Raw genomic sequence first — 12,674 nt, forward strand, 5'->3', positions numbered from 1 at the left:
CCTTCCCCAAGTTCCAAAGAACAGATTTAATCAGAGAAGGGAAAAATTCAGAGACAAAGGAAAACAGTCAGGCAAGACAAAATGAGAATAGTTTAGCCATTAAACAAAGTCAAGGACCTTTAATTCCTCCTCAAAGGCTAGAGATCATATTCTGAGCCATATCCTTTGAGCTGTTTTGCAGATACTGAGACCCCCACCAGGTGAAGAAGTCAACTGCATGTTGACCACAAGCACGTAGAGCCCAGACCTGTTAGAACCAGAAGGTTGGTGATGCTGACTCCCAGTTACCTCACCACCAACCAGTCAGAAGAATGTCCACGAGCCGATCACGTACCCCGCAACCCTCTCCCTTAACCTGTCTTTAAAAACTTTTCCCTGAAAGCCTTCGGGGAGTTTGGGCCTTTTGAGCATGAGCTGCCCGTCCTCCTCGATGGCCCTGAAATAAACGCTGCACTTTCCTTCACCACTACCCGGTGTCAGTAGGTTGGCTTTGCTGTGCGCAGGTAAGTGGACCTGAGTTTGGTTTGGTAACACTCCCACCACCTCATCATGAACTTCTAGAAATAAATCGGCAACTCGTGTTGTGTATCTTCTGCTGTATCTAGAGAGGCGATTGTATCCATGATTTAGCATGTGAATAAACATGCACGCCTAGGACATTATATCAGGTTTTCACCTGCTGATAATTGATATCTGGTGAATGCTAGCTTTTCAATAAATGGGTACATTGCACATCAGTCAGTCAACCTGTATGATAAAGAATGTGACTGCTTTTGTATGTGTTTTTATCAAGACACTCTTTTGCAATCCATTTTAAAATAAATGTGTTAAATTCTATAATTAATCAACTTAGATCTTGTTAGTGGGCTGGCATTTTCAGTCAGTAAAGGGCAGTGAGATGTGTCAGATCCCTTACTCAGCCTCCACGTAGGAGCAGCTCCATTATTTCAATGGTGCTTTATGGAGCACCTGCTGTGTAGCAGCTTCTGTGTTTGGCCCTGGCCCTGGTTAGCTCCTGTTTAATAGATACTTAGATCTGTGGGTGGAGGACAAAGGCCAAACGGTCTTGGGGACATTAAGCCCATGAGTGAGTTCTTTTGTCTCCTACATCATCTTCTGTGTTCATTGCTCTCAGGAAGTACATCTAGGTTTGGGGGAGATGGGTGTTCCCCATTGGAAACCTGGCCTCTACTTGAGGTCACTGCTGCCTGACATCAGAACCCCTGGTCTGTCCCCAGACTTGGTCCACAGTTGTCATGTCACTTGTCTCGCGTGTGCAGAACCAGGCATCTATTCACATCTATGCTATAGTGTTTTCGTTCTCATTTCAGTAAACACTGTTACGTGAACATCTCTTAGTCTGCAAAGGTTCCAGACAGCGTTCCTTTGTTTACTTAGTGCCATGTTGCTGGATATTCCATTTTTTAAGCTATAATAAATAATGTTAACCTTCTAAAAAATACACTTGAGGGCTTCCCTGGTGGCGCGGTGGTTGAGAGTCCGCCTGCTGATGCAGGGGACACAGGTTCGTGCCCCGGTCTGGGAAGATCCCACATGCCGTGGAGCGGCTGGGCCCGTGAGCCGTGGCCGCTGAGCTTGCACGTGCGGAGCCTGTGCTCCGCAACGGGAGAGGCCACAACAGTGAGAGGCCCGCGTACAGCAAAAAGTAGTATTCGAGATTAAGATACCATAGTAGATATCAAATTGCTTCACTTAATTTTTTTTTTTTTTTTTTGCGGGCCTCTCACTGTTGTGGCCTCTCCCGTTGCGGAGCACAGGCTCCGGACGCGCAGGCCCAGCGACCATGGCTCACGGGCCCAGCCACTCCGCGGCATGTGGGATCTTCCCGCACCGGGGCATGAACCCGTGTCCCCTGCATTGATAGGCGGACTCTCAACCACTGCGCCACCAGGGAAGCCCCTGCTTCACTTAAATTTTGCTTCTCTTTTCCAAATGAAGTGTCCGTCGTGTGGGCTGCCCTCCTCCTGGAAGTGCACATGCCCAGTCCAGGGAGGGAGGTGAGACGTCCTGCCTGCCCTCAGGGAGCAATGCAGTGTTGGAGGCATCGGCTCCCTCTCTGACTCAGACACAAGGCCCCGATGGCATCTGTCCCTAATGGTTGTCAACCTCAGGAGATTGAATGTCACCTGGTGTACAGGTGTGCAGCCTCCCTGAGATCAGACGTTTTGTCTAATGAGAGTTCAGAAGAGTGGGCACTCGCGTACGTGCATGTGACCAGGTGACACCCACGTGCGGCTGACCCAGACATCCAGGAAGCCCTAAGGAGCCACATCACATCCTGACAGTCACAGTGAGGGCACCGCTTTGCTCACAGTGCGCTCACCAAGCACTTGTTCTCTGCTCTGTTATAAAAAGTGCAGGGCTTTCCTGGTGGCGCAGTGGTTAAGAATCTGCCTGCCAATGCAGGGAACACGGGTTTGAGCCCTGGTCCAGGAAGATCCCACATGCTACGGAGCAACTAAGCCCGTGTGCCACAACTACTGAGCCTGCGCTCTGGAGCCTGCGAGCCACAACTACTGAGCCCACGTGCCACAACTACTGAAGCCCACGTGCCTAGAGCCCGTGCTCCGCAACAAGAGAAGCCCACACACTGCAAGGAAGAGCAGGCCCCGCTCGCCGCAGCTAGAGAAAGCCTGTGCGCAGCAACGAAGACCCAATGCAGCCAAAACTAAGTAAATTAAATAAATAAATTTAAAAAGATCAAATTCTAAAAAAAAAAAAAAAAAGTACAGCCGCAGGACAGCTGGAGCACAGAGAATGGAAGGCAGGAGGCGTTTGCTGTTGCAGGAGAGGCACGCTTGCAGCAGTGACCAGAGGAAGAGACCGGAAAACTGAGCAGCAGATCTGAGAGATCAAAAAGCCCAGCATGGGCTTCCTTGGTGGCGCAGTGGTTGAGAGTCTGCCTGCCGATGCAGGGGACGCGGGCTCGTGCCCCGGTCCGGGAGGATCCCACGTGCCACCATGGCCGCTGAGCCTGCGTGTCCGGAGCCTGTGCTCCGCAACGGGAGAGGCCACGACAGTGAGAGGCCTGCGTACCGCAAAAAAAAAAAAAAGCCCAGCTCACAGGGCAGGTGGTATCAGGGCTGCTTCCTTGGGTCCAAGAGCTGTTCTTTCATTCAGTGAGGCATGGCCTGATCTTGCAGATGTGCATGCCATGGCCCCGGTGGGCAAGGGATTTCCCAGGCTCTGTAGCAGGTGCTTTGCAGTCATGACTCAAGCTGGTGTCTTTCTCGCTGTCCGAGGAACAAGAGCATCAGTGGTCTCTGCGAGCTGTACCCCAGGCCTCCAGGTCTCGGGGTGCAGTAAAGACGAGGCCTCCAGTGCAGCGATGTCTGACCTCACGGGGCCCCCTCCTCGGCAACCTTTGTGCACTTTGGAAATGGGCCTGACGTTAGCTAATTCAGCCTCATCAGTGTCAATAAGATCAAATTAGGTTCTATCATATTACATTAGTTGACAGCAAATCAAATTAGACATTTTTGAAAATCTGAGTTGACAAGGCTACCCCCACAAGTAAGTTTTCCAGAAAATAAGCCACGACTTATGGAGCAGCAACTCACAGCCCAGTGACTCGGCTTGTAGCTGAGGCCTTCCTATAAACTCATCTCCGTGGCTCATGCCACATTTCCTGCTGCTGCTACCAGAAGGCGATCAACCCCAGGGCTGGCCTCCATCCGTGGCACAGACACGCCTCAGCACAACCAGATGGGCCGCTGGCATGGAAGCTGGAATGGAGACTAACAATCTCTGAGCCCAGATGTAACATCCAAGGGGATCCAGCCCGCAGAGCAGAGCTACCTGGGCATATGGCTCTGACACAGACATCCATGGTGCTGAAATGACCCCCTGGCCTCCCCCTACCCCACCTCCTCCTGCCATAAACGGATGACTAGAAATTCCAGTTATAGGTGAGTGAGGGGCTATTAGCCCTGGGAGGTGGAAAGCAGAAAACTGTCCCAGGTCCGATTTCTCCCCGTTCTGGCCCATCCCTGGCCGCATCAAGTCATCTTCGGCCCCAACCTCCTGCTTCAGGACCAGGTGGAAGGAGACCACTTGAAAAATCCAATCTCACAGAATCAGCATTTCTTTCCAAGACTCCAAGTCACATCTGAGAAAGGAAAGATCAAATACAAGCAAAGAGCAGCTGTCAGCCCAGCGCTTCACACCAGCCCTGGCTGGTGCTCTAGGGTCCAGGGTTCCAGGGGGAGGATTCATGGGGTCAGGGAGGAGAGATGCTTCCAAAGGTCTGGGTGTCTCTTCATCATTTCCACCACTGGGTATGATTTTCTTGGCTTATCCGCCTGCAGTCTGCAGATGCTCACCTGTTCAGGGTGACAACCTGTCCACCAGAACATGTGTGCTTTAGGGGCACTTCGGGGCTACAGAGGGTCAGAGCACCCACAGGCCTGTGTCCCTTAGAAGAGATGCCCCCATGGTTAGGATGTCTGCTTATCCCAGTGTGGAGGCTGAGGAGATGGTTGCTGGGAGTGGGGGGTGGGGTCAGTGTGACCAGGGGAAGGGATGGGGTCCAGCAGCTGGAACCCCCTGAGACCTTGCCACTTGGAGGGGCCTCGAGATGACATCCCTGGTAAGGCCTGCACCCCCTCCTTCCAGCCCGCTTTACCCTGCTCAGACTCACCTCTCAGAGGTCTTCATGGGAGGGTCCCCTCGTAGGTGGCCTTTGATGTGTCAGGTGACCGGAGTGTCACCTAGAGACCGTGCTGGGTGAGGCGTCCCCCACCCCGACCCCCTCCCAAAGCAGCAGATGCATGTGGGTCTTGGGACTACTCTCTTCCAGGAGGGCATGAGGTCCTCTGTGTTTCAAAACCGCCCATGTGTGAGGGAGGTGCTTGGTGAGGGCTGCTGTCCACCAGTTCCCTGCTTTTCCATCCCTGCCTCTCCCAACAGGGGCACTTACAGGAAAAGCTCCTCAGATTCTTCTCTTTCAATTGCACTCTTCTCTCCCTCATTTCTTTTTATTTTTGAGTCTCCCTCATTTCGGAAGGTTCTGAAGTACATTCTCTAATTCCTTTGTCAAGCTGCTGTGTCAGAGTTTGAGATACCACCAGGAGACCCCTGAGCCTGGCACTGCTGTGGCTTCATCAAAGGGGCTTGGGTGGAACACAGAACCACTGCAGCCCCGCTGATGTCCCCACTGGGAATGAATCCCATCAGGGCACCAGGGCTCACAGACTTCAGGGGAGCCCTGCCTTTGGGACTGGCCTTCCTCCTTCCTCTCACCTGCTGGTCAGAAGCCCAGGCATCCTCACCTTGGCTCCAGCCCCCTGGGACAGCTTTGGGGTAATTCAAGACCCTCACACTCCTTTATCTTCCTGGGGATGAGAATGTCGTTTTTTTTTTTTTTTTTTTTAAGATTTTAAAATTATTCATTTATTTTGGCTGCATTGGGTCTTCGTTGCTGCGCGTGGGCCTTCTCCAGTTGCGGCGAGCGGGGGGCTACTCCTCGTTGCGGTGCGCGGGCTTCTCATTCTGGTGGCTTCTCTTGTTGTGGAGCATGGGCTCTAGGCCTGCGGGCTTCAGTAGTTGCAGCACTCAGGCTCAGTAGTTGCAGTACACGGGCCCTAGAGAATGTGGGCTTCAGTAGTTGTGGCATGTGGGCTCAGCAGTTGCGGCATGTGGGCTTTAGGGTGTGCGGGCTTCAGTAGTTGTGGCTTGCGGGCTCTAGAGCACCGGCTCAGGAGCTGTGGCACACAGGCTTTGTTGCTCCGTGGCACGTGGGATCCTCCCAGACCAGGGATCGAACCTGCGTCCCCTGCATTGGCAGGTTGACTCCCATCCAGTGCTCCACCAAGGAAGTCCCAAGAATGTCTTAAAAACTGCAACTGGCTGATTATGGAGGGCTGAGTGTGTGCTGCAGGTGTGGGTGGAAAGATGGGGTGTGAGGTTCCTATGTCTGCAGGGTCTTCCAAGTGTGAAGATCTGTGTTTCCCCCAGCCAGTCGACTCCCCACATCGTCCTCCCAGGAAGCCCAGATCCAGGATTATGAGGGCAAAGGTTTTCCCCTTGCTTATCTGTAACTTCCACTCCCTCGTGGGTTCAAGTCCCAATCTGAGTTGCACGGTGACATATGTAAGATTCATCCATGTTTTTGCATGGGTTGATGGTTCATTTCTTTCTAACGGTAAATAGTATTCCATTGCATGTGTACGGGAGGAAAAATAATTTTCCCTCTACCCTTCTAGGTTCTTGCTTGAGATCCCCTTACCCCCAACCAATAAAAGACAGATTAACAGGCGAAAAAAAAATAGAAGTTTGATAACATGTATACCTATTGTATACATGGGAGATACCCAGGAAAACTGAGTAACTCCCTTAAATGACCCAAGTTATTTCCTTAAATGCCATCTTCAGCTAAAAACAAAAGAAAGATAATGGGGTTGGGGGGGAGCCAGTAAGGGAGCTTATCAGGCAAAGCACAGTGGACAAGGGTATGATTCTTATGCAGATTTAAGTTAGGTCTTCTCCACTGACAGCAGTTTCATGTGATTTAGTCATCCTCCAAGTCCCTGTGCGGAGAGGGAGAACCCTTTCAAATGGAGATTTGCATAAATGTAAATTTCCCTCCCAAAAGGGCAAATTCTACTCATTTTTCAGAGATTCTCCTGTGTCTGCTGTTTTTTAAAATAAATGAGGGGGCCTCCCTGGTGGCGCAGTGGTTGAGAGTCCGCCTGCCGATGCAGGGGATACGGGTTCGTGCCCCGGTCCGGGAGGATCCCACATGCCGCGGAGCGGCTGGGCCCGTGAGCCATGGCCGCTGAGCTTGCGCGTCCGGCAACGGGAAAGGCCACGACAGTGAGAGGCCCACATATGGCAAAAAATAAAAATAAAAAATAAAAATAAATAAAAAATAAATAAATAAATGAGGGAGCGCACTGCAATGAAGAGTAGCCCCCGTTCGCTACAACTAGAGAAAGCCCGCGCATAACAACGAAGACCCAACGCAGTCAAAAATAAATAAAAAAGTTATTATAAATAAATAAATAAATAAATAAATAAATAAATAAATAAATGAGGGTCTTCCCTGGTGGTCCAGTGGGTAAGAGTCTGAGCTCCCAATGCAGGGGGCTCAGGTTCGATCCCTGGTCGGGGAACTAGATCCCGTATGCCGCAAACAACAGTCTGCATGCAGCAACTAAGAAGCCCGCTGGCTGCAACTAAAGTCCGCATGCCACAACTTAAAACAAAAAAAAGATCCTGCATGCCTCAACAAAGATCCTGTGTGCCTCAACTGAGACTTGACACACCCAAATTAATTAATTAAATTAAACTTAATTAATTAAAAATAAATGAGCTCAGGGACTTCCCTGGTGGTCCGGTGGTTCAGAATCCGCCTTCCAATGCAGGGGACGTGGGTTTGATCCCTGGTCAGGGAACATGCTCTGGAGCCTGGGCACTACAATGAAGATCCCGCGGGCCACAACTAAGACCTGAATCAGGCAAATAAATAAATAAATATTAAAAAAAAATAAATGAGCTCACAATAATCCTTATGCCAAAGAGACATATTTTGGGGTGGCACATTCTGCTCCCCTTGACATGTATGTGCCCCAATTTGCTTATGTATTCATTTACAGAAGGACATCCTGATATCTTTAAGTTTTTAGCCATTAGGAATGTGCTGTGCATAATTTTTAAAAAATATTTATTTAGCTGCACCGGTTCTTACTTGCGGCACGTGGGATCTTCGTTGTGGCGGCATGCGGGATCTAGTTCCCTGACCAGAGATAGAACCTGGGCCCCCTGCATTGGGAGCGCGGAGTCTTAACCGCTGGACCACCAGGGAAGTCCTAGGAGCTCCTCCTTGAATGTCGTGCCCCTGGTGCCTCACTAGCCCCACCCTGTTCAGACTCTACTGAAGGATATATTTCAGAAGTCTGAGCTGCAAGAAAGAATGAATAACAAAAACAGTGGTAAATACAAACATTGATTGTATGTACAGTTATAATGTCTATGGAGTTAAGAAGAAAACAAACAAAAAAACAACCAAAAAATCCCAAAACAACAGTCTTGGGCTGTGCATAATTTTATGTTAGTTTTTGTTTGAATACAGTTTTTTTTTTTTTTTTTTGCGGTACGCGGGCCTCTCGCTGTTGTGGTCTCTCCCGTTGCGGAGCACAGGCTCCGGACGCGCAGGCTCAGCGGCCATGACTCACGGGCCCAGCCACTCGGCGGCATGTGGGATCTTCCCGGACCGGGGCACGAACCCGTGTCCCTCGTATCGGCAGGCGGACTCTCAACCACTGCACCACCAGGGAAGCCCCTTGAATACAGTTTTTCAAAGCAGTTGTCTAAATACTGGAGGTGTGATTGTTGGATCCTAAAGTGAGATTTGTTTAGATTTGGAAGAAACTGCCAAATTGACCTCCAGCGTGGCTGTACGTGCATCCCACCAGCAAGGAAGGAGAGTTCCTGTTGAGGCAGGAGATAGACGGGCCCCAGGCTGAGCAGCTGGAGTTTGTCCCATGTGGACAGATACTCCAAGATGAGGAGAAAGAGAAGAGCTGAGTCCTGCCCAGATAAGAGATAAAAGACCACATATTCCTCATTCTCGAGGTCAAGGAGACCTCTCCGACTACACATGCGCAGAAAGGCTCCTGGGGGTCAAATAGGGAGGGGGCGACACCCCACAGTAAGTGATGCCAACCTACCCATAGGCCTCTTCTCTAGGCTACATCTTGGCTAAGAGATGCACGCGCACACATGGGAGGACCCTGAGATAAACCAAATACAGACTCAGAACCAGGCAAAGCAAGATGATTGGCCAAAGGAAACCTGGAAGAAATGCCCCATAAAAGTGATTCAAACTACCATGAGGGCGCAAAATCTCTCTCTGAGCCTGCCCTTGTGTCAATCTACATGTACCCTTTTTCCTCCTAATAAACACTTTACTTGTTTCACTATTTTCCATCTCTATGTGGAAATGCATTTCTACACAGCTGATAGGCCAGGGCCTTGTCACTGGCCCCTGGTCTCTGGTGGTCTAGTGGCTAGGATTCAGCGCTCTCACTGCCACGGCCTGACTTCAATCTCTGGCAGGGAACCGAAACCCTGCTTCAAGCCGCTGCAGGCCGAGGCCACCCGCCATCACTGTCTAGTCCACTAGCTCATATTTTTTAATTAAAATTTTATTATTATTATTATTTTGGCTGTGCTGCAGGGCATGTAGGATCTTCGTTCCCTGACTAGGGATGAATCTGCGCCCCCTGCATCGGAAGTGCGGAGTCCTAACCACTGGGCCTCCAGTGAAGTCCCTTCTCTAGAATTGTTAGTTTTGCGATTTAAACTTGTGGACAATTTTGAGTGCCTTTCGGTGTCAGTTGTAAAGCTTCTGTCTGCATTCATTTCATTGCATATGGTTTCCACTTAGCTGCTCCTTAACTATGTTTTGAGAAGACACGGCAGGATATTCAGCTCGATTTCAATTTGAATTTCCAAAATTTAGTGGGAGCAGCCCAAGGGCCCGCAGGGAGTGCGGCCTGGCTGAAAGCGGAGCGCTGCGGGGCCTGCACTTCCTGGGCGTCCCGCAGGGGGCGCGCAACCCACCCGGCTGACCCCGCCGTGCGTGCGAGTTCCGCCCCCGGACTTCGGTTTGCGGCCGGCTGGCGGGAGCTCGGCCTCCTCGGGACCCGCCAGGGCTTCGGGACAACGCGGGGCCGTGTCCTCGCTGACAGGAGTCCAGTCTCCTCAGGACCTGCCCGGAGGTGCCGACGCGGGAGGAAATTGTGAGGAGAAAGTGGGGAGACTTCCTGAGCTTGCGCACACGCGTTCCCCGCGGGCTCGACTCTGCGCCCAGCTGAGAGCAGTTGGGTCTCCTCAGGCACCGCCGGGGCTTCGGCTGGGACGTCCGGGTCAGCGTCTCTGCTGACAGAGCTCAGTCTCCTTAGGACTCGCCGGGGTTTCAGCTTCAGGACAACACGGGGCTGCGTCCACGCTGACGGGAGCTGGGTTTCCTGACGACCCAGGCGACGCCGGGAGGAGAAGGTGAGGAGAAGTGGGGAGAAGCTTCCTCTGGGTGACTGACGTCTGTTTTCAGACGACCCAGAAGCGCTTGCTGTGGAAAGCTGGGTTTTTAGTCAGTTTGGTGTGTGGTGTAGATGGTGTCCAGTTTTCCCAGCACCGTTTATGGCGGGGACTGTCCTTCCTCTTGGTGTGTCCTTGGCCCCTTTGTCATAAATGAATGGACCCCCTCCATGTGGGTTGAATTCTGGGCTCTCTGTCCTGTGCCTCTGGTCCGTGCGCCTGTTTTTGTGCCAGTTCCGCACTGTGTTGGTGACTGTAGCGTCATACCGGTAGTGTGAAGTCGGGGAGGGAGATGCCTCCAGCCTGTGCTCCTTTCTCAGTGTCGCCTTGGCTATTTGGGGTCCTTTGTGGTTCCACACAGATATTAGGAGACTTTGCTCTATTTCTGTGAAAAAATACCATTGGAATTTTAGGAGGGCTTGCATTCACTGTGTACATTGCTTTGGGGGGAATAGACATTTTATTTTGATAAATTTATTTATTTATTTGTGGCTGCGTTGGGTCTTCGTTGACGCGCGCGGGCTTTCCCTAGTTGCGGCGAGCCGGGGGCTACTCTTCGTCGTGGTGCGCTGGCTTCCCATTGCGGAGCGCGGACTCCGCAACAGTAGTTGTGGGCTTCAGTAGTTGTGGCTCGCGGGCTCTAGAGCACAGGCTCAGTAGTTGTGGCGCACGGGCTTAGTTGCTCCACGGCATGTGGGATCTTCCCCGACCAGGACTCGGGCCTTGTCCCCTGCATTGGCAGGCAGATTCTTAACCACTGCGCCATGGAGTGAAGCCCAGAATGGACATTTTAACAATAGTAATTCTTGCATTCCATGCACACGCGGTATCTTTCCATTGATTTGTGTCTTCTTCAGTTTCTTCATCAACGTCTTAAAGTTTTCAGTGTGCAGGTTTTTCACGTCCTTGCTTAAATTTATTCCTTGTTATTTTGTTCTTTTTGATGCAGTTGTAAGTAGAGTTTTTTTTTTCCACTTTCTGATGGTTCATTATTAGTGTTTAGAAATGCAGTTGATTTCTGTGAATTGATCTGTACTGAATTCATTTATTATTTCTAATAGCTTTTTGGGGGAATGTTTTGGAAAATTGGAATTCCAAAATCCCACTGTTTCTACCACATCCAGGTCATCCACAACAGGGAAGAAAGGGAAGTCCTTTCTATTGGGAAGCCCTAATATAGTCTTCCCACAATGCCTCTAAATGACATGTGGACTTCGGGTGAACTGGGTCTGGGTAAGGCTTGGCCTCAGTATGGAAGCTTGATGTTTTCTCTGCTTTTCTGGCATGGTTTTGACGTGGTGGTTTGAAAAGTAATTTACTTCCCAGTAATTTCAAATGTGCAGACAACTTTACGTACATAAAAGCAAGTCTTGTATCTTGATTAAATATATTCTTAAATATTAATGTTGACATTATTTAAAATTAAATTGTTTTCCTAAGTTCTTTTTCAGATTATTTATTGCTAACGTATACGTACAAGATAGATTTTTGTGAATTGATATTTTATCCTATAACTTTCCTGAATTAGTTGACTAGCTCAAATAATTTTTTTGTTGTTACAGGATGTTTTATATATAAGATGATGTGATCTGTGTTCTGTGAGTAGACACAGTTTTAATTTTTCCATTCACACATGGATGCCTTTTATTTCTTTCCTCAAGACTCTGGGTAGAACTTCTAATACACTATTAAGTAACAGTGGTGAAGGCCAGTGTCCTGGCCTTGTTCCTGATTTCAGGAGGAAAGCTTTCAGTTTTTAACATTGAGCATGTTAGCTGTGGCTTTGTGTACTACTCTTTTTCATGTTGAACAAATTTCCTTTTATTCCTACTTTCTTGAGTGTTTGTATCATGAAATAGCACCGGATTTTGATTATAGCTTCTGCAGTAATTGATACGATCATGTGTTTTTACTTCACACCGTAACAGAGGTTCAATACATTGCTTAGTTTTAATATGTTGAACAACCTGACATTTCTGGTGCAGAGAGAGCTGCTAATGGCATCGTCCATTTCATGTTCCGTCCGTTTCATGTTGCTCTAATTTTGTGGAGGATGCTTGCGTTCATATTTACAAGGTATACTGGTGTAATTTTCTTTTGTATGATGTATTTGTGTGGTTTGACTAGATCTGGCTTGGTGTTGGTGGTTTGGAGGGTTAGCATTAGGGCTGGGGCTGGTGGCCGTTATGTGACCCACATGTCGCAGACCAGGCCGCCTGCCTCTGACCTCCGCGTCCCGCCCACCAGCTCTGGCCCGGCCCTCAAGAGATTCCTCACTCCCCGGAGGGAAGGGCTGACTGCCCACTTGGCCGCCCTCTCGCCTCTGCCTGTCCGTCTGTCCTCCCTGAGTCAGGACACCATGTCCTCCGTGAGGCTCCTGGCTTCCGGCCTTGGGGCCCCACCCCCATGAGCTGTGTCAGCCACCAGGATTGGTCACCTCAAGAGGCCCCGGAAGACGGACTTCCTGGGACCTCAGAATGGGACTTTGTGGGCAGATGGGCCACTGCAGAGGTGCCCGGGGAGAGACGAGGTCACTGACGTGTGTGTGGGGAGGTCCTCATGGGCAGAGATTTGACCACAGACAAACGGGGGAGAAGGCAGTGTGATGGCAG

At 50.1% G+C, this 12,674-nt stretch overlaps 1 protein-coding gene across 1 annotated transcript in view; it reads left to right on the forward strand.

Moving 5' to 3' along the window:
• LOC103080024 (interleukin-9 receptor) overlaps nucleotides 1–12,472 on the forward strand; it is a 28,289-nt gene extending 15,817 nt beyond the window's left edge. Inside the window, exons 10-12 of the mRNA XM_007453680.1 lie at nucleotides 9,570–9,743; nucleotides 9,945–10,023; nucleotides 12,310–12,472. Of these exons, the coding sequence (XP_007453742.1) occupies nucleotides 9,570–9,743; nucleotides 9,945–10,023; nucleotides 12,310–12,472 (416 nt within the window). The remainder of the gene's footprint in view (nucleotides 1–9,569; nucleotides 9,744–9,944; nucleotides 10,024–12,309) is intronic.
• Nucleotides 12,473–12,674: the final 202 nt, after the last annotated feature.

The sequence above is a fragment of the Lipotes vexillifer genome, unplaced genomic scaffold (assembly GCF_000442215.2).
Source record: "Lipotes vexillifer unplaced genomic scaffold, Lipotes_vexillifer_v1.1 scaffold914, whole genome shotgun sequence".
Classification (NCBI taxonomy): Eukaryota; Metazoa; Chordata; class Mammalia; order Artiodactyla; family Lipotidae; genus Lipotes; species Lipotes vexillifer.